Below are 19,611 nucleotides of genomic sequence, written 5' to 3'. Positions count from 1 at the left end.
CAATGAATTGCATAGATGCACATAACATTATTTTAGAAGACTTTACAAAATTGGAAGCAGAATTAGATAATAGAGAAGTTCCAACTCCAACTAAAACCCCAAAATCGCACATCTTTAAGTGTGGAGCCCTCATTTGTCGGTATTGTAAGGGCAAACCAATGCATACAAGCTAGCTATATCTACCAAACTTCAACCAACTCCTTTCACATACTCAAGTGAATATCATCATAATATAATAAGATAAATCAACCATACAATTGTATTTTATATTACATTTAATCTATAAGTGAGTTATTCTCTTAAACAAACTCAGATGATAATTGTTCAGAAATATCATATTATCGATAGAACCTTTAAATTAATAATTTTAGTTTGAACTCGCGACATCCAATTTATTCAACAGAGAAAATTATACAGGTGATTTGAAAATAGATTATTCATCCACATTTTATTATTCTCTATGCATTTCCATTATGTCTAGATAACGTTACAATATAGTAATATTCATAGAACCAAATTAAAATAAAATAACATAAAACAAACGAACAAAAAAAAAGTGGGCAAAGTTAACGCCAAGCAGAAGCAACGGTGAGTGTTCTTCCCATCCAACCAAAGCAAATCCCACCGTTCTCTTCTTTCACAGTGAGTGCCGTGTTAACTCGGTGGTTACTACCTCCAGCGAGACGCGATTTTATTGACTCAGCAACGTTTTGACTCATTGGTATCAACATAAACCCCGCCATACTCATACGCGCCCGCCATTTTCCGAATACCTCGAACCGTTCAACACGGTCTCTTCCTTCACAAGCCACCGAGTTGCTTATCTTCCGACTCAGTCCTTCTTCGATCCTCACACGATCCGGGTTATCCTTCCCTATAACAGTTTCAACCGAGTCATACAAAGCAGAATAGTAAGACCACGACTCAGCAACTCGAGCCAAAAACGGCGCCGTATTACAGTTCATTTCTTGCTCCACAACAGTTACCACGCGCGGGGAGAGTTTCTTCACGCGCCGCAGAAGCTCGTCGCGGGGATTCTCAGTTGAAACGCTTTCGTCTGGAATCCGATTCAGCTTAAACGCGAAATTCACAACGAGAATTTCCTCCGGGTCACAACCTAACAACTCGCGACTCAGCTCAGTTACCTGCCTCTGAGAAACCGAAACAAGACGAAACTCGAAACCGATTCTAAACATCTCCGCTTGACGAGTCAGCATCTCTCCGACGGCCTTAACCATCTCATCACCGCCGTTGTCCACCACCGCGATTAACTTAACCATAAAACCTGGCGCCAGAGTGATGTCACGCGCCTTGAGCGCGTGCAGGAGGTTCACATACTGTTTTCCCTGTCCAATTTCGAAATCCACCACACAGAAGCCTCTTCCGTTTTCTTCAAATGCAGATTCCAAAATCGCTAGATTCGCAGCCATGTAACTCACCTTGAAACAAACCGAATTTTCCAGAAACAACTGAATCGACTCTGCATGTTCTCTCCCGAAAAGCTCAACCACATGGGAATGATTTTCAACCGGATTGATCCTCGATTTCAGAGCGGAAGCCATGCAATTGGTTAGCCGTTGATCCGAATTTCCATTGGGATTCGAATTGAAACCTAAGCGCAGTGTTAAGATCTCTAAAGCGATTTCGTTTTTACCTTCCGAAATTGCAGATGCGGCTTCGATTAGGGTTTGTTTGGAACAAACAGATGCATGCGAAGAAGCTGCTGTGGAAGTTGATGACGTGGTGGATGTGGTTGGAGAGGATGAAGAAGGTTTCTGGGCTGGAATAGGCCCACACAGGAGCCCATCGGGGCCACCGGGCCCACTTAGTAGGTTCTGGTAAGTCTCTGTCCATTCACTTGTTGTAATAACCGAAGCATCGCCTTCTTCACATTCATCATCATCTTCAAGAAGCTGTTTTTCTAATTCTTGAAGAATCTTTTGATCCTCGTTGAGCTTTTTCTCCGGTTCGGGGGTGGTTTGAACCCGGTTTACCACTTGGCTTAAATTGGAGTTTCGGTAGTGGAAATTCGGGTTAATTGGTTGTGGTTGATGTTGTGGTTGATGCTGTGGTTGTGGTTGTGGTTGAGGGCGAAGTTGGTGAAGTAACGGAACGCCTAAACGCGGCGTTTGGAAGTTATTATTGAAAGATGAAGGGCTTTGTAATTCAGGGACAGAGAAAGACAAAGGGTTATTGTTATGAAACTGGAAACCGGTTCTTGGTTTCACAGAGCGAAGTAAAAGATTTGAAAGAACATGGTTGTGATTATTGTTGTTCATGTTAAGGTTGTTGTTGTTGTTGAGGTTAAGGTTGTGATTGTAGGTTTGGTTTTGTTGGGTTTGGAATTCAGCTAAGGTGCGTTTTCCGACGATGCGATGTTGAGGGATCTGTGTGGAAGGATCTAGAAAAATTGGAGGAAGTGGTTGTTGTTGTTGATGGTGTTGTTGTTGGAGATGGTGTTGGGTTCGGTAAAGAGAGGGATGATTGAGGTTGTTGATGGAGAGAGAAGGGGTTGTTGTGATAAGGTTGTGGATGGTGTTTATTGGTCGGCCGGGGTAATACTCCGACGATCCACCACCACCGGGATTGAAACCTGATGATGACATTCTTTTTTTTCTTTTCTCTCCGGTGATGAAGAAAATAAGGAAAAAGAAACAGTGTTAAAAGGTTGTGTTTTCGGAGAAACACATGAGACACATTAGAGAATGAGGAGAGAAGGTGATGGTGGGTCTTTATGGTTGAATTGATTCGGGTGAATATAAGGAGAGGAAAGCTATGGTTTTTTCTTTCTCATTTATTATTTTGGATTTTTTTTCTTTTCAAATATATGCTATTCTTTATTGTAATAAATATAAATTAAAATGCATTGAATCAAAAGTTAGATCAATTTTTTTTTTTACCGAAGATGAAATGTTTTTACCTTTTTCTTAATTCTTTGTTTTTTGTTTTAGTTTTTATAAAATATGTTTATTCTATAATATACATTTTAATATTTCAAAGGAATATAAATAAATAAATAGTGTTGGATTAAAATTTTGATATTTATAAATATAATTTATAACATTTAAGATATTGGTAAAATAATCAAAAGATGTAAGTTTGAATAAAAAATTTGAAAATAACTTGAAAAATATTTTTTTTAACAAATATTATTATTATTTATGTATTTATTTTTAATTAATGAATTATTATCATTATTATATTCAAATTTAATATACTTTAATATATTTAATATATGAGACTTTTGTTCCTTGATCATAAATTATATATTGAATACGAAAATATCTATATTGAAATTGAAATCACAGTTCTCCTAAAATTAATGGATTAACTCTTTAAAATGGATCAAATCTCAGTCATGAGAACTGACCAATATTAAATTTTAAAAAATAAGTCAATCTGAAATATTTCTTCTCCGTTGCAAATCAATCCGCCCCATGTAGATTTACTTCTGAAATCAATGGACTAATGTTTCAATCATGGGGCTGACCAATTAAAATCAGAAACATTCCTTCTGCATTACACATATATCTGAAATGAATGACCAAAGTCACTGTCATGAAGACTGACCGATTAGAAGATAAGTCAATCATAAACCTTCCTTCTGGATTGCAAATCAAACCGCGCCACATGTTGATTTACTTCTGAAATCAATGACCTAATTCACGAGGATTGAAAAACCCTATAATTTAGAAGATAAATCAATCAGGAACATTCCTTCTGCATTGCAAATCACACCGCTACATGTTGATTTACTTCTGAAATCAATGGACCAAGTCTCAGTCATGAGGATTGACCAATCCTATAGAAGATATAAGTCAATCAGAAACAGTCTGCATTGCAAATCAAACCGCCAACATGTTGATTTACTTCTGAAATCAATGGACCAGGTGTCAGTCATGACTATAAAAAGATAAGTCAATCAGAGACATTCCTTCTGTATTATCTATCAACCCACCAATCAAAAACCTACTTTTGCATTCCAAATCACTCCCCCATAGATTGATCTACTGATCAAGTGTGACTCATGAGAACTGACCAATCCTAAAAAAATTCAATCAGAAATTATCTTCTTCATTGCAATTCAACCCGACACTGGTTGTCTCCTTCTAAAATTATTGACATAATAAAAAAATTCTTTTTAATAAATATTAAAATAAACTATTTAATTCATCTATACAATATTTTTTTAATTTATATTAATTTATTAATTTTTATTCCACTTAATTATTCTATTAATTATAAATAAAAAATCAAATTAACAAAATTTTATTTTATCATTAAAGTTCATTAATTAATTAAATTATTAAAACTAGATGCAACTCAAATATAACATTATAAGATAAAATTATGCTTTTTCACATTAAAAAGTGTGAACTTATTTTTATAAATATTTGTGATGATGACACTATGACAGATGCAAAGTTTTATTTTCAAGATTAAATTTGTGGCACAAATTTATTTTATAAGTTTTTTTCTTATGGATTAGAATATTATCCCATCTTTTTTCTTTTTATTTTATTTTACTTAAGCAATTTTATTGTTAATAAAAATTGTTCTTTTTACTGCTACTGTACAAAGAAAATATTTTACTTATCTTTTTACATTGATATGTGTGTTTATGTGTTAGTAAACCAGTTTAAAATTTTGTATTGTTTTAATTTTCATTAATGTTGTCGTTGTCGTTAGTATTAATATTTGTGGGTTTTGAAATGTGAGTGTGGAATGTTTCGATTAAGAGTTTGTACGCATTAAGATCACACCGTCGGTTCATTTAAGATTCTCGGTTTCGACCAGATTCAGCTCCATCGGACGGTCAATATCGAACCGCATCAAAGCCGAAACTGACTCTTCCTCTGTCGTGTTATTTAATAACGAACTTCAATTTTCGGCAATCCAACGAGTGAACCATGCAATCACGCTACCTCCAAGCGCGTGTAATCACGCATAAAGTGCGTGTTTGGTTCCGTTTTCAATGTTCTTGTGAAACTTCTCAAAAACAAATGTAAATTGGAAGAAAAAAGGATAATGTACTTGATAAGATGGAGATTGCGTTAATTTATCAGTTTTGGATTTTTCTATTTTTTATTTTTAAAGATGGAGTATTGCTATGGTTTGGGTTTTATATAATTGACTTTTTTTAAAATGACTAGATCTTAATACTAAATTAATTAACTGCAATTTAATTAAATTTATATTTACGATATATAAAACTTATTTAAATTTATTTTTTTAAATATAAGTATTTTAATTTATTATTAAAATTGGGCGTTGTGCAAATACAGTCTTAAAAAAATTGAACATCTCAATATGTGATTTTTTAACTATGAGTAAACATAATTTATCTATTATCAATATTGCCATAAAAAAAAAGTATGTATTATTATTTATTTATGTATTAAAGGTTAAAATAAATTGGAATAGTACATGTTTTGATCTATTCACGCGTATCAAGACTATTTCACTGTGAAAAAAAATCTAAAAGTTTAACTTTTAAGTATGACGCGGGTCAGATAATTTCCATCGCGAAAACAAAATGCCTTAAATTATTTTAGACGGTGTATTGATTATTAAAATAGTCTATTGTATAACATTAACAAATATTGCATAAATTAAAAACAAATGTTTTTTATTGAAAATTAAATTTTATTAGTAAAATATTTTTATTAATTAATATAATAATCAATTGAATTAAAATATAATAAGTAAGTGTTTTTTGTTGATCAAGTGTTCAACATTATTATCTAATTAAATATGTTAAAATATTAAATAAGACAACTAAAATGTAATAAACAAGAATATATTAATAAAAAAGTTAATAAATGTCATATTGATTTTAAAGAGATAAATCATTTAAAACAAAATAAATATTTTAAACAGATACTTAATATGAAAAGGAAGAAATATTAAAGATAAAAAAATATTTACAAAATTTTAAAATAAAAAATAATAGTTTTACAAATATTAAAATTAAAAACATTATATTTTTGCTAGAGCTAACACTATATTTAAGTCTATAAAATAAAATTTTAATTTATTTTTAAAATTGGGCATTGTGCAAGTACAATCATAAAAAAGTTGAAATGCCAAAGTATGTCAAAGTCAGCTAAAATCATTGCTCAAAGACAATGAGAGACTAAAAATAAAAGTGCAATATTTATAGGGATCAAAAATTTATTTAATTATTTTTTTAATCATTAGTAAATATAATTTATCTATTATCAATATTTCTATAAAAATATTAGTATTATTTATGTATCAAAGGTTAAAAAAATATTAGAACAAATTTTTGAAGTGCATGTATGAATTAATTCATGCATTTCAAGACTATGTCACAGTGAATAAAAACTATGTCACTGTAAATAAAAAGTCTCTATTCCTAAACTAAAATACGTGTCAGATAATTTCTACCCAAAAAATAAAATGCATTAAATTATTTTAGACGGTGCATTGATTACTAAAATAATCAATTATTACTATAACATTAATAAATTTTGCATATATTAAAAGAATATATTTTTTAATGAAAATTAAATTTTATCAGCAAAATATTTTTATTAATTACAATTAATATAATAATCAATTGAATTAAAATAAAAAAATAATAGTTTAGAGATATTGAAATTAAAACGTTACTATATTTTTGCTAGAGCTAACGTTATATTTAAATCTATAAAATAAAAAAGCGTTGACAAAACACGTGTGAAGTATCATCTAATTTAATCTGACATATTCATTGAATCTATAAAATTGATGTAAACCACACAAAATGTACAAATCAAAATTGTTCAACTATACATAACTCGATGACCATATTTACTCTTTCTGGTACTTAAATACAGTTGCCTCAATCCATTTTGAACTAAACTAGTTAGTATAATATATTATTGACATGTGGTGAGACTAATTTATTCTTTCAAAACTTGTTTTAAAAAAAGATTGATCTCATTTATAAATATATTTAAATCATACATTATTTGACATAGAATTCTTAATAATAGTACATCATGAGTTTTTTAATGACAAAATAATACAAATAGGTAGAAAATCAATAGAGTAAACAAAGTTATGAGATAGCACAAGATGTACTAAACTGACCACCAAATAAGAGAGAAAAGCGATACAAAATTAAGGTCAAATAAGCAACAAAAAACACAAAGCCCATGAGAACACCATAGGAAAATAATTCAAGCAGCTAAAAACCTCACCCTAAAGGGTGCAGGCTAGATCTATGTCCACTAGATTCACCATTAACATATTAGAATCCACTAAAACAAGTACCAAAAATCATGAATCAAAACCAACTCTAGAACAAGACAAAGCACTTGATCCTCTATTGGTTAATAAAAATGATAGAGTTTTAAAGCTACTTAGAAAAATTACACGAGCTCACATGTAATTTATCTAAAAATCATTTTTATGCAAAAAAAAATCTATTCCTCCATCTATTTCACAGTTGTTGAAACACAAAAAAAATGTCATAAGTACGAATTATCCAAATAGATCAGAGAACAACATGTCAAATCATAGCAAAATTACCCATAAATTTAGTTCTACCATATAAAGAGAGAAAAAAAAATCTTAAGATGAGCCTACAATCACAAGGAAAAAAGAAGGTTCAATGAAACACAAGAAAGAGGGATTTTAATTGGATTTCTAGAATTTAATCTTTTCGAACTCCCAAACTTCAAACAATACTCATGCCCAAAGTAAACAACAATAATAAAAGACACAAGTATTTTTATCCTGATTCATCATTAATTAAGTTAGTCCAGTCCACCCATCAGAGTGGTTTTGCCTGATCAATAAGGAATTATTCCAATAATCAATTCCATGATTACAACCACAAAGATAATCCATCTAAGTCTTCTCAAGAATCTTGACTAAACACTTAGTCCCTCAAGAAAATCAACCTCAATAACATTTGTTATTGACATGTCAAAGATTTTGACCAAACTGAAGATTAAGGAAACACAAGAAAAAGGGATTTGAATTTGGTTTCTAGAATGAGAATATTTTGCTACCCAAAATAACAAGAAGAGCACTTGGAATGAAAATAATGAACACCAATATTTTTATCCTGATTCGCTGTTAACGAAGTTACCTCCAATCCACCCAACAAGGTGATTTCTCCTTCTCACAATGACTTAATACAGTATAACCAAATTGATTACAACCACAAAGACCTATTATCAATGTCTTCTTGAGAAATTTTGACTATACCCTAGTCTCTCAAGGAAATACAACTCAAAGTTTAAGATACAAAGTGTGTCACAAAAATGCTTCTAAGAAAACAAATTACACAAATGAATGACAAAGTTTACACACACAATATTTTCTATGAAAGTGTGTGAAAAAAGTTTCTAATATGTATGCTTTTCTTTTTCTCATAGTTTTCACAGTATTGCAGTGTTCAAGTTAAATTTCTCTCTATTTTTCATTCTTCCAAGTATTTTTTATGTAGGCAATGAAAAGATGCATTGGAGGATGAAGATGAAATTTCATAAATGTAGTTGTATCCTTGCATAATATTTTATGATAATGGGAGACAAAACGGTACAATGGTACAATCCTTTTCCCATAAATCAGTATAGTGGAAAGAATATTGATCTTGTACTGTGTACTATTTTCTCACGTAAAACCTTTTGATCTTATCCTCTAATATTCAGAAGCTTCAGAAAGAGAGTTGATGAAGCATGCATAGAATGATCAAATTATGTATGAGAGAGTCTTCAAAACTTGGTCTTCAGAGTCTTGTTCCAGATTCTAGTAACGCGGTTCTTCATAGTTATTGAGCGCAAGACTTCAGAGCATGATAACATCAGAGGCTTCTCTTGTCAGAGTCATAAACCAAAGTTTTCTGGATGGGTGATGATTAGAAGCGTTGAGTAGAATGATCTAGAGCTTGATTATCTTTCTAGGAAGCACCTTGTATATCTCCTTTAAGTCAGAGTAAGTCGAGTTCAGAGTCTGATGATGTCACGAGTCACTTTCTTAGAGTCGGAACTTGTTTGCTAGGAGCTGCACACTTAACAAACCATTAGGGTACAAAATTATTCTTTATGAAACTATGTATTGTTATCATCAAAACTAAAGGTCAGATGCATAATCAAATCTTGTTCTTACACAAATTTGATCCCTTAAGGAAATTAACCTAAATATCACATGTTATTTACATCTCAAGGATTATGACCCAGATTGACCCCTTAAGGAAATTAACCTCAATAAGACATGTTATTTACATCTCAAGGATTCTGACCCAGACTGGTCCCTTAAGGAAATAACCAACCAGTTAATATTACAAGTTTTGTGTGTATACAAGATTTATTCTTCATAAAGTGAATTACATAGAGTTTTAAGCATAACAAATAACACTTTAAGAGATATGAAATAAAATCTTTGAGTGTTCCTCTTTGTTATCATTGAAGATATTCATAGCACTTGATCTTCTTTCTTGCTGAGAATCCTTTTCTATCTTCGTTATCACTATATTGATTTTCATCTTTAGTTTCATATGTATCTTCATTGTTTGGCTTCATTGATCTTCTTCATTTCTTATTATCTTTTGCATGTAAGTGTTTTCTTAATGTTAAGATGCGCATATGCATTTTCAATATCCTTTTTCTCACTAACTCATTGTTGCACAAAGTTACTCCTTTTCATGTGTGACTCTTTTGCTAAGCAACTTAGCTCTTAATTTTTATCTTACTTTCTCTTGTGTATGTATATTTCCTACATGTTATCACTCTCTTATTCAATCTTCTAATTTATCTTTAAATAGATAAAGAAAAGGGTTAAATACCTTTTACCCCCTGAAATACCGGCGTGTTTGTGCTTACCCCCCTTTAAGAAAAAAATTGGCGCAGACCTCAAAAAATAAAGATTCTAGCGCCAAAGACCCTGATCTATTTTTTTAGCTAATATTCTTAGAATCTGGACTACGTGGAAATTATATGTTTGCTGACTGTGTAGTTTAATTACACATAGTATTTGATTATAAAAGCCATTGTTGATATAGGATTTTATTTTTCTCACTTCACCCCCTTGAAAAGCTAGGGTTTTGTTGTAGTCAAAATAGCAACCTGGAGATGACGAAGAGAGATTATACCATGATGAAGAAGAAATTGAAGAAATCAAAGCCTTCAAAACAATCCAAGAAATCTAAGCAAGCGAACAAAGCTACTGAAGCAAGTCAATTGAAGCATTCAGTTCAACCAGACATGCATGTAGACGAAGTTGAGGCATCTGAAGCTCAAAAGGTTTGTTATTTTTTACCGTATGTGTCGAACTCAGTAACGGTTGATGAAGAGTAGGTTATAGTTGTTTTCCTTTTTAATTTCAGAATAAGCAAATCTTCAATGTTGTGTTCCACCATGGAGGGGAATTTGTGAGCTTGAATGATGGGGTTATGATTTACAGGGGAGGTGTCACGACTTTAGTCACTAATATCCATATTGCTAAGTTTACAATGGTTAGCGTTCATAGGATGTTGACTGGGTGGGGCTACAAGGAAGGGACATTGAGAAGTGGTGTGAGCAACTTCATCATCCCAAATAAACAAGTCACAGCAATTCCCCATCTACAAAAACGATCAAATTAATGGCATAATAGATGTTTCCCATAAATAGATGTAATTTTGGAAATTCTTACCCCAGCGTTACGACATTTCCAAAACTTCCTATTTCTGTTTTTTACAGTATTCGCGACCCACATCTTCATTGGACAGCGACAACCACACTTGGAAACGCTTGAAATCTTGTACAAATTGCTACTTCCACCACTATTTCTTGGACCCATGTGTTGCAGAAGCAATAGAAGAAGAACCAAGCCTGACAATATGATGCAAGAATTTAGGGCTGATAGAAAAGGAAGTTTTGGGATGAGGGAATCACCGCTTGAATAAGAAAGAAGAATTATGTCACCCTAAATGTTAAGGGATTGAAAACGAGTCATATAACTATAACCCTGGCTTTTCTAGGGAGTGAAATGAGAAATATCAAATCCTATGTGTCAATATACTACATAGTCAGCAAACATATAATTTCTACGTAGGCCAAATTCTAAGAATATTAGATGAAAAAATGGATCAGGGTCTTTGGCGCTGGAATCTTTATTTATTGAGGTTTGCGCCAATTTTTTTTTCTTAAGGGGGTAAACACAAACACGCTGGTATGGCAGGGGGTAAAATGTATTTAACTCTAAAGAAAATAGATCCACCGGAGAAAAGGAGATTGAGTATCCATACAATAGACTGTTGTTGGAGAAATTAGCTAGAACAAGAGTTGAGTGGCGGTAACAACACTATGATGAAACGCGTGAATAGTAACAATACAGTGTACAATCCTTATTTCATATTTGTAGGGTAGTGGATAGGATGTTGTACTGTAGTTACGTGATGATGTACTCTAATAAGATTTTCACACATACTCCCTTTACATCTAACTTCATGATTCAAAGGCTTCTAAAGAATTAGATAAAGCTTGATCGGATTTCATAATTATTGTCTTCTTCATCACACTTAACTACTTAATTCAGAGGCTTCTGATAGGTTATGATGAAGCTTGATCAGAGTTGGTCTTTGATCTTTGAGATATTAGAGTCGTAGAGAGTTAGAGTCCCTTACAAATGTCTTCTAGATTCTGAATTTGATTTGTTGCTTCTTTGAGATCTTCTTTTAGACGTTATTACTTTGAAATAGAGGCTTCTGATAAATATTAATAAAGCTTGTTCAGAGTTTAAAGTCATTCTCTTACATCAGATGTTGCTTCCTTCTGATGACGCCAATCTTTGGACTGTGCCAGTCTTCAGATTTTGTTGATCTCCATATTCAACATGTGCTTAGCTTTAGCGTCTGGTGCATTTCAAATTAACTTTTTCAGAGTCAGAATTGCTTCTTTTAGATCAGCATATTGAACAATCATTAGAGAACAAACTTGTTCTTCATACAAAAGAACTTGTTATCATCAAAACTTCAAGGATTAGTTGACGAACCAAACTTATTCCAACAATCTCACTCTTATTGATGATGACAATACCATGTATTTTTATCAACAATTTTCCTTAGATAAATGCACAATAGTTAAAAATGTCATAGTTAGATTTGTAAGCTCCCCCTAAATTTAAAACTTTTTTAAATTTCAACTTCAGCAGAGTGAGGTTTGAAAGCTCCCCATGAGAATAATATCAAAAACTTTGATAGTCCATAAAATTTTAATCAATAATAATGTGCCTTGTTTAATCAATCTAAAAGATGCACAATAGTTTAAAACAACAGAGTTAGGATTATAAGCTTCCTTTAAGTTTAATCATATTAAAATTTTCAATCTCATTAGAGTGAGGGTTGCAAGCTCGCTATAAGAACAAGAAAATATTAATCAATGTTAAGTGTGCCAATAATCAGAGTCTTTGCAAAACTAAGATTATATCAGAGTGTCCTGCACACATAATATCTTCAGAGCAAATAAGTATATAACAATCAAATTAGCTTAAATATCAGAGTTCCCATAAGATATTTCAAATGTTGGGATTCTACTAGGGAAACAAATATATCAAAATCATTACTCTCTTTCTCCCCCTTTGTTATCAATCAAAAAGAATGTAAAATAAGCCCAAGGAATGAAAGAAAAGGATAAAATAGAAGATATTTCATTGATGAAAAGAGACAACAAAATACAAAAGGGAGATTAAGACATAAGAAAATCTTCAAGACTTAATTAAGGTAAAACTAAGGACAAGGGTCTAGCCATAAAGTTCTCCATAAATGGTAATTTGCTTTGGCCTTCATAGCTTTTGGTAACTCTCCTTCTTGATCAACCTCAGTTATAACTACTCCTTGATAAATGAACAATTTTGAAAGAACCCGTCCATAAGGAATGAATGAACTATTTCCTTCTTGATAGGACATGAGTGTTGTTTTCAAGTGGTCAAACATAACTTGAGACATATTGATTTTCACCAAGAGTTGAGGAGAAGCAGAAGATACTTGTCATCCATGTCAAAATTTCTTGATCCTTGTTCCTTGGTAAGAAGTTTGGTGTCAAAAATTGATGCCAAACCGATGTCGGGGAATTAAGGGTAGAGACTTTTGTAGTGTCAGAAAACTCATCAATGACTAGGCATAGTGGAAGATAGTTTTCCTAAAACACAAGATCTGGGGTAATACCCACATCCTCACGTAACTACATTGCAATAATAGTTATTGTAATAATGATGGGGATCCCAAAAACTTTAGAGAGAATGCATGACTCATGATTTAGTTTTTTGATTGACGCATTTATCAAGAATTTTTTGACAAGATTAGGGTAAGTGGAACAAAAGAACATATCAAAGTAACCATTCCAGCCTTGAAAAAAAGATTATATTTTGAAGATTAAAATCATGAGCCATCATTTCTTCAAAATCAATAAGCCTTTCATTGGCAACAACCAATTGGCTCTCGGTGCAATGGTTAGTTCTTGAAGCCATCTCAAGTTTAGGGTTTTCGCAAAAGAAAGAAAGAAAAAAGGGGCGAAAGGAGGTATTTAGAAAACAAGAATTTAGAGAGAGAGAGAGAGAGAGAGAGAGAGAGAGAGAGAGAGAGAGATAGGGAAGAGTAAATAGAGAATTAGGATTTAAGAAGGTTTATCTATTTCTAAGAATTGATATACCCAAGGTGATGGCATTGTGTGTTGTCAGATAAAATTAGGACAATTGTCTAACCAATCACACAACAATCATACTTTGAGTATCACAATAAATATAATAGAATAAAAGAGAATAAAAACATAGAGGATTAAAAAAAACTTAAAATAACAATGTTAACAACAAGGTTTTAAGGTGAAAGCTTAGAAGCAATGTTGGTAAACAAGTTCTAAATAGCAAGGTTTGTTTCTTCCCGACGAGTTATCCAAGCCTTTACTTCAGCATTTTCTTCCTTCAATTCTTCCATAGTCTTCTTAACATCTGGAGAAGCATCTTCAGCAGCAACAAACACTGAGGTAGAAACCCAGAGGATGTTCTAGTTCCAAGATGCAGAGTTAAATTTAGTTTCGGAGAAGCTTCGACTTCGGTTAGAACTTTTGATACAATCAATCATGGAGAAGGAGCAGGTTCGGGTGAAAGGAGCGCCTGAGGCTTGTGTTGTGTCTTTAGCTTAGCAATAAACTTTTTAAGTTCCAAAGTAGTCTTCGGAGCCTCAAAGAATTTAACTAAGAATTTCTTCAAAACTTCCTCATATGAAATGTCTTTAAGGAATTTGCAGAAGTGAACAAACCAATCTCTAAATTAATCCCATAATACATCACTTTCAACAGGAATCACTACAATAAATAACGCTTTTTATGATGAAGCTTTCACCTATATCAGAAAAAACCAAGGTATTATGCCAAGGCGTGACATGTTTTATTTTTGTCTAAAAATAAAAACAACATATTCCGAGGGGATTACTTGGTTTATTTTATTTTTATATTTAAAATAAAAATACGTTTCCCCTCGGGCTTTTTAAAAACCGAGGGAATATGTTACACGATTACAACAACAAATCTCTACCCTACATTCTTAAAGGAACAACACTCAAGATATTGCCAAGACATCAATCTATAACAAACTATCTACATCCACCATTATATATGTTTCTTGTGAAAGCATTTTTCTTAATAACATTTGCTCAAGATGATGAAATTGGGGAACTTAAAAAATCTTGGAAAAGTTCTCAATGATGGATTGTAAGTGCAGAAAATCATTCTTGCTTCAAGTTAAATAAAGAAAGGATATTAACCTTTGAATAACTTATTAAAAGTTGGATGCATTCAAACTATTGAACTTGAAAATAATGCATACAAAAGGTATGCAATAGGATATGGATTAGAGCAAAGATGTGTTATTCTCCAAGAATAATAGCTACTATGATAACATTGCATTTGTTGATGTAATTTCTCTGTTTATATGGTTGGCTTAAATTTCAATAAAACAAATTTAAACAACATGTTAGTTAGAATGAATCAACATTGCAGAAAATATATGGTGTATAAGATGTTCTATCTACTGGGTCTGGTTTAACATGTCGAACAAGATGTCCTTTGCAGGATCATTCGACATCGTGAATAAGTGTTTTGTTGGGCTTTTGGATTCTGTTTAAGTGGGTACATATGCAGAATATTTGGAGAATATTATATAATCCTATATAACGCTTAATATTGGGATAAAAGATTTGATCTGTTTTGAAGATTTTCATGGTTACTAAATATGGAGAATATTTAGGAAGATTTGATTAAATATCTATTTTTATGGAGGATAACTCGCAAATCTATAAGCAGTCTCCCTACTGCATTTTTGAAGCCTAAGTCCAGATCAGATGTGTGCTATAAATAGAAAGCTAAAAACCTTTTGAAAAGCAGAGTTTACAGGATTAGGTTAGGGTTTGGCCTTTCAATGTGAGCCTTTCTAATATCATGTTGATAGAAGGGTAAGACTGTTTATTGAGTTGAAAGTTCTGTCATGCATTCATAAGCTGTGAAGTATTGAATGTATGTGTGTCATTTAGGTATCCTTGATACAATTATCTAAGTGTGTGTTGTTTGTGTTTCAAGCTATTATTCTTGATCAAATCTTTTAAGCAAGATCAAGTATTTGTTGATTAAGTGAGTCTTAATCGTGCATTGTTTGTAATTGACAATTATGGTCAAGATCCGTCAATATCGGTAACATGTGTCATTATTTGTGAGACATCACTGCGGTGATTGGAAGTGAGATGGGTTCTCTTATCTAGGAAGTTCTTAGTTAGAAGTTGCAATGGGTAGGGATTAAGTGAGAAGTTGTAAACTAGGGAGTTTAGCTTTAAATTGATACTACTAATAGTGGATTACCTTCCTGGCTTGGTAGCCCTTATATTAGGTGTTGTTGTACACTGAAATGGGTTAACAATTTTGTGTGTTCAATTACATTCCAACATTATTTTAATTCATGAATATCTGTCTGTTGAATACTGTGTCAGATCAGATGTCCCAACAAATCATAGGACATCTTGAGTCTGAAGGCCAGAATTTCAGTTGTCATAATGTAATATAATATTATGTGTAAATAGTGTAATGCTAAGAAAAACTTATACAACTTTTACCTCAGTTTGTGTTAGAAACCAAGGGAATAATTTGGGCAGACCATTTCATGAGTATCAACGCTCAAGTCACTTCCATTAGTGATCTGCGTGAAACATAAGAGACATCTATTATAAAAGCATGTAAGGAATGAATGAAAAAAATTAACTCAAGAAAGCGGATACTACGGGTGTGGTTCACAAATGGTTTGTGTTGATATGGATAAACAATACAAGAAGTATGAAGCTCATGTGGAAGCTTCATCCGCCTTGTATTTTTTCTTCTTAATAACACAAAGTAGATAAACTTCATATCATTCCACGAATCATTTCAATAAAAGGTACATTCGTGAAACATTTTATGAGTTGTTATGTTGTTGTATGTTATTGTTGCTTTGTTGATAAATATTGTGAATGTTGTTGTATGTTGTTGTTGTTGGTAAATGTTTCTCAAAAGATCCAGTTGAGCTTATTATATTGTATGTATATTTCTTATTTGACTAACCCTTCATTGAACATGCATCAATTTAAATTAATTTAGCAAATAATAATCTGAAAATTAAGTCATATTTGAAAACCTACTTAGATCAATCAATGTTTTTGAGTTGCCTAAATCTCGTAATTCATCTATCACTCTTTAACACGTAAAAATTAGTTCAATGACCCAAATTATTCAAAGCAACGGTTCATTCTCTTTTAGTTTATATTGCAAAACATCAAATTTGTTGAGAAGCTCTGATTTAGTCATCATCAATGTTATCAAAATAATAATCATCATTGATTAAAATAATGATGATGATAGTGATGATAATGACTCTGGATTAGTCAACATATTGATATTAATGGTTCGTTTAAGTTGTTTTTCAAGAATTATTTAATTTTTCATATTATTATCTATTACATCAAATTTAATGGTTGTATATGTTTATTAAGGTGTAGGGAAAAACAAGAAATCGACATATTTAATAATAAAATCAAGTATACTTACCACAACGGTTATCTTTTGTAACTGTGGTGAAATGTTAATTTTTTTCTAAATAAAATTGTTGTTGTTGGGTTTCGAACCCGTGGTGAAATGTTAACTACTTGTCGTTTATTGAGTTTACCTATAAAAATAGCTTTCATTCTAGTATTGGAATGACACCGTTTGATGCATTGCATGGTAGAAGGTGTAGGACACCTTTGTGTTGGTATGAGTTCGGAGAGGGTGATGTGATTGGACCTGAGATTGTCCAACAGACCACAAAGAAGATCAAAGTGATTCATAAGAAGTTGAGAGCTTCTCAGAGTCGCCAAAAGAGTTATCATGATAAACAGAGGAAAGCACTTGAGTTTTGAGAGATGGATCATGTGTTTCTGAGGGTTACTCTCGTAATTGGTTTTGGTAGAGCTTTCAAGTCTCGAAAGCTCACTATGCGTTTCATCGATCCTTAGCAGATTTTCTAGAGGATAGAAGAAGTGGCCTATCATATTGCTTTTCCACTGTCACTTGATAATATTAATGATGTGTGTCACGTTTCTTAGTTGAGGAAGTACATTCTGTATTCGTCTCATGTGATCCAAGTGGATGATGTGCAACTGAGAGAAAACCTGAATGTTGAGGTATCACCAATGTAGATAGAGGATCGAAAAGTGAAGCAGTTGCATGGTAAATAGATTACCTTGGTGAAGGTAGATTGGGGAGGACCAACTGGTGGAAACATAGCGTGTAAGCTTGGAAGCCAGATGAGGGATTCACATCCGAGTCTGCTCACTTGAGGTAATTTTCTAGGGCGAAATTTTTTGAAATGGGGGGAGAGTTGTAACACCCCAATTTAGATTATATCTTTATTTATAATTTTTATGAATTTTTTGTGATTTATTTGATTGATAAATATTAATAATTTAGTAAATTGTTGTGTAATTATGGGGGTATGTATGCTTGAGGTGGGGGTATATAGAGAGAGTTGGAGTTGATTAGAACTATTTAGAATTTTAAATAATTAAATAATGATAATTTAGTAGATTTATTTAATTAAAATAATAAGGTTGGTAGAATATTGAATTACTAGATTTAATAATAAAATAATAAGAAAAAGTAAACATGTACAGATTTTAAGGGCAATGTGGTAATTGCATGAGGATAAGTCGAGGGTAAAAGGGTAAGAGCCTAATTAGAAGAAATTAGATTGGAATAAAAAGGGGATTTGGAGAACATCAGAGTGACGGTACGTATTTTTGAGAATTGGAGCAAAAGAGGCAAAGAGAGAGAGAGAGAGAGAGAGAGAGAGAGAGAGAGAACAAGAGCTTAAGGTTTAGGAAGTGCTTTTGCTGGAAAATTTAGGTAAGGGTGGGAATTGGCTTCAATAATAGGGGTGTGATGAAAGGGTGGAGTAGGATTGTGTATGTTAATTATTGATGTTGAATTTGGGATTATTGATGTTGTTGTATGCTGATTATATGATGAATTTCGTGTACCTTATGTGTGTGTAATTTTATGTTTTGATGACTGAAACCATATTTACCATTGTTGCAATTTCGAAGGTTTGGGGCATGTCTTTAAATTAATGATTGAATGATCTACCCATAATTTCTTCATTAGATAAAGGCATGTGATCTGCCAGAGAATCCAAATTATTCACCACCTCTTTAAAGGAATCAATATGAAAATCAAGATTACAAAACACTTCTTTATTCCATACTTTCAAGGAAAATTTAAGAACTTTTAATTTCTAAATAAAACAAATGTTTTTGAACATTGGATCTCAATACTAATCATGCATGAGTGAACTAACTCCGAAAGATTCTCATGAGATAGCCAATGATTATTAAATATAAAAGGCTTATGAATCCACACTTGATCGACATATATAAGGATAACAAGACAATAATCAGACACATCCCTTGGAATTAAAGGATCTAAGTGAATTTTCTCCCTATAAAAGGCAGGTTCATTAATTCCCTTTGGGATATAAAATTAAAGGATTCTAAGCGATCCACATTCTTAGAGGAGCTTAAAGACACGCATACCCAAATCCTTTCTTTAGAAGAGAAAATAGGTTTGAAATATCCAAAAATACACCAAATGTCTCCACCAATATTAGATTTAAGAAAAAAAAATTCATTCCACATTGTGCTTTTATCTGCCAAAGCAAACTTAGAGTAGACATTAACCATACAAAAAAAAAATTAGTAGCATCTACTCCAAATAAACACTTAAGAAACCAGGACCATAGAAGGAGAACCAAGATCTACCCTTCGAACTACACTAGATCGAAAGAAGACCTCCTCTAGTTCTTACCAAGGGAGAAAAAATACAGTTACAAAATAAATTTCCCCAAAAAGAATGAACAAGGGATATAGAGACCTCACTAAGGTTGGTCTCTTAAATTTCCATGAAATCCAAGTATTTAGAAAAAATGAGCCTCCCCACCTTTTTTTTAATCCTACCACCCAATGAATTGCCATGGTTACAAAAACTACCCCCAAACAAACTAGTGTAAGGGTAAGACAACATGGGCCTGGATCAACAAAAATTCCTTCGACTTTTTCCTCATGTGAAT

At 32.3% G+C, this 19,611-nt stretch overlaps 1 protein-coding gene across 1 annotated transcript; it reads right to left on the bottom strand.

Annotated features, from left to right (window-relative positions):
* Positions 1–421: 421 nt before the first annotated feature.
* LOC131653090 (scarecrow-like protein 8) lies at positions 422–2,748 on the bottom strand. The gene has a single exon (XM_058923136.1). It carries the CDS (start codon positions 2,604–2,606, stop codon positions 567–569), a length of 2,040 nt encoding a protein of 679 aa, XP_058779119.1. The 5' UTR covers positions 2,607–2,748; the 3' UTR covers positions 422–566.
* Positions 2,749–19,611: the final 16,863 nt, after the last annotated feature.

This window comes from Vicia villosa, linkage group LG2 (assembly GCF_029867415.1).
Source record: "Vicia villosa cultivar HV-30 ecotype Madison, WI linkage group LG2, Vvil1.0, whole genome shotgun sequence".
Taxonomy (NCBI): domain Eukaryota; kingdom Viridiplantae; phylum Streptophyta; class Magnoliopsida; order Fabales; family Fabaceae; genus Vicia; species Vicia villosa.
Note: the sequence above shows the minus strand (reverse complement) of the source record. Positions and strands in the feature narration are given on the sequence as shown.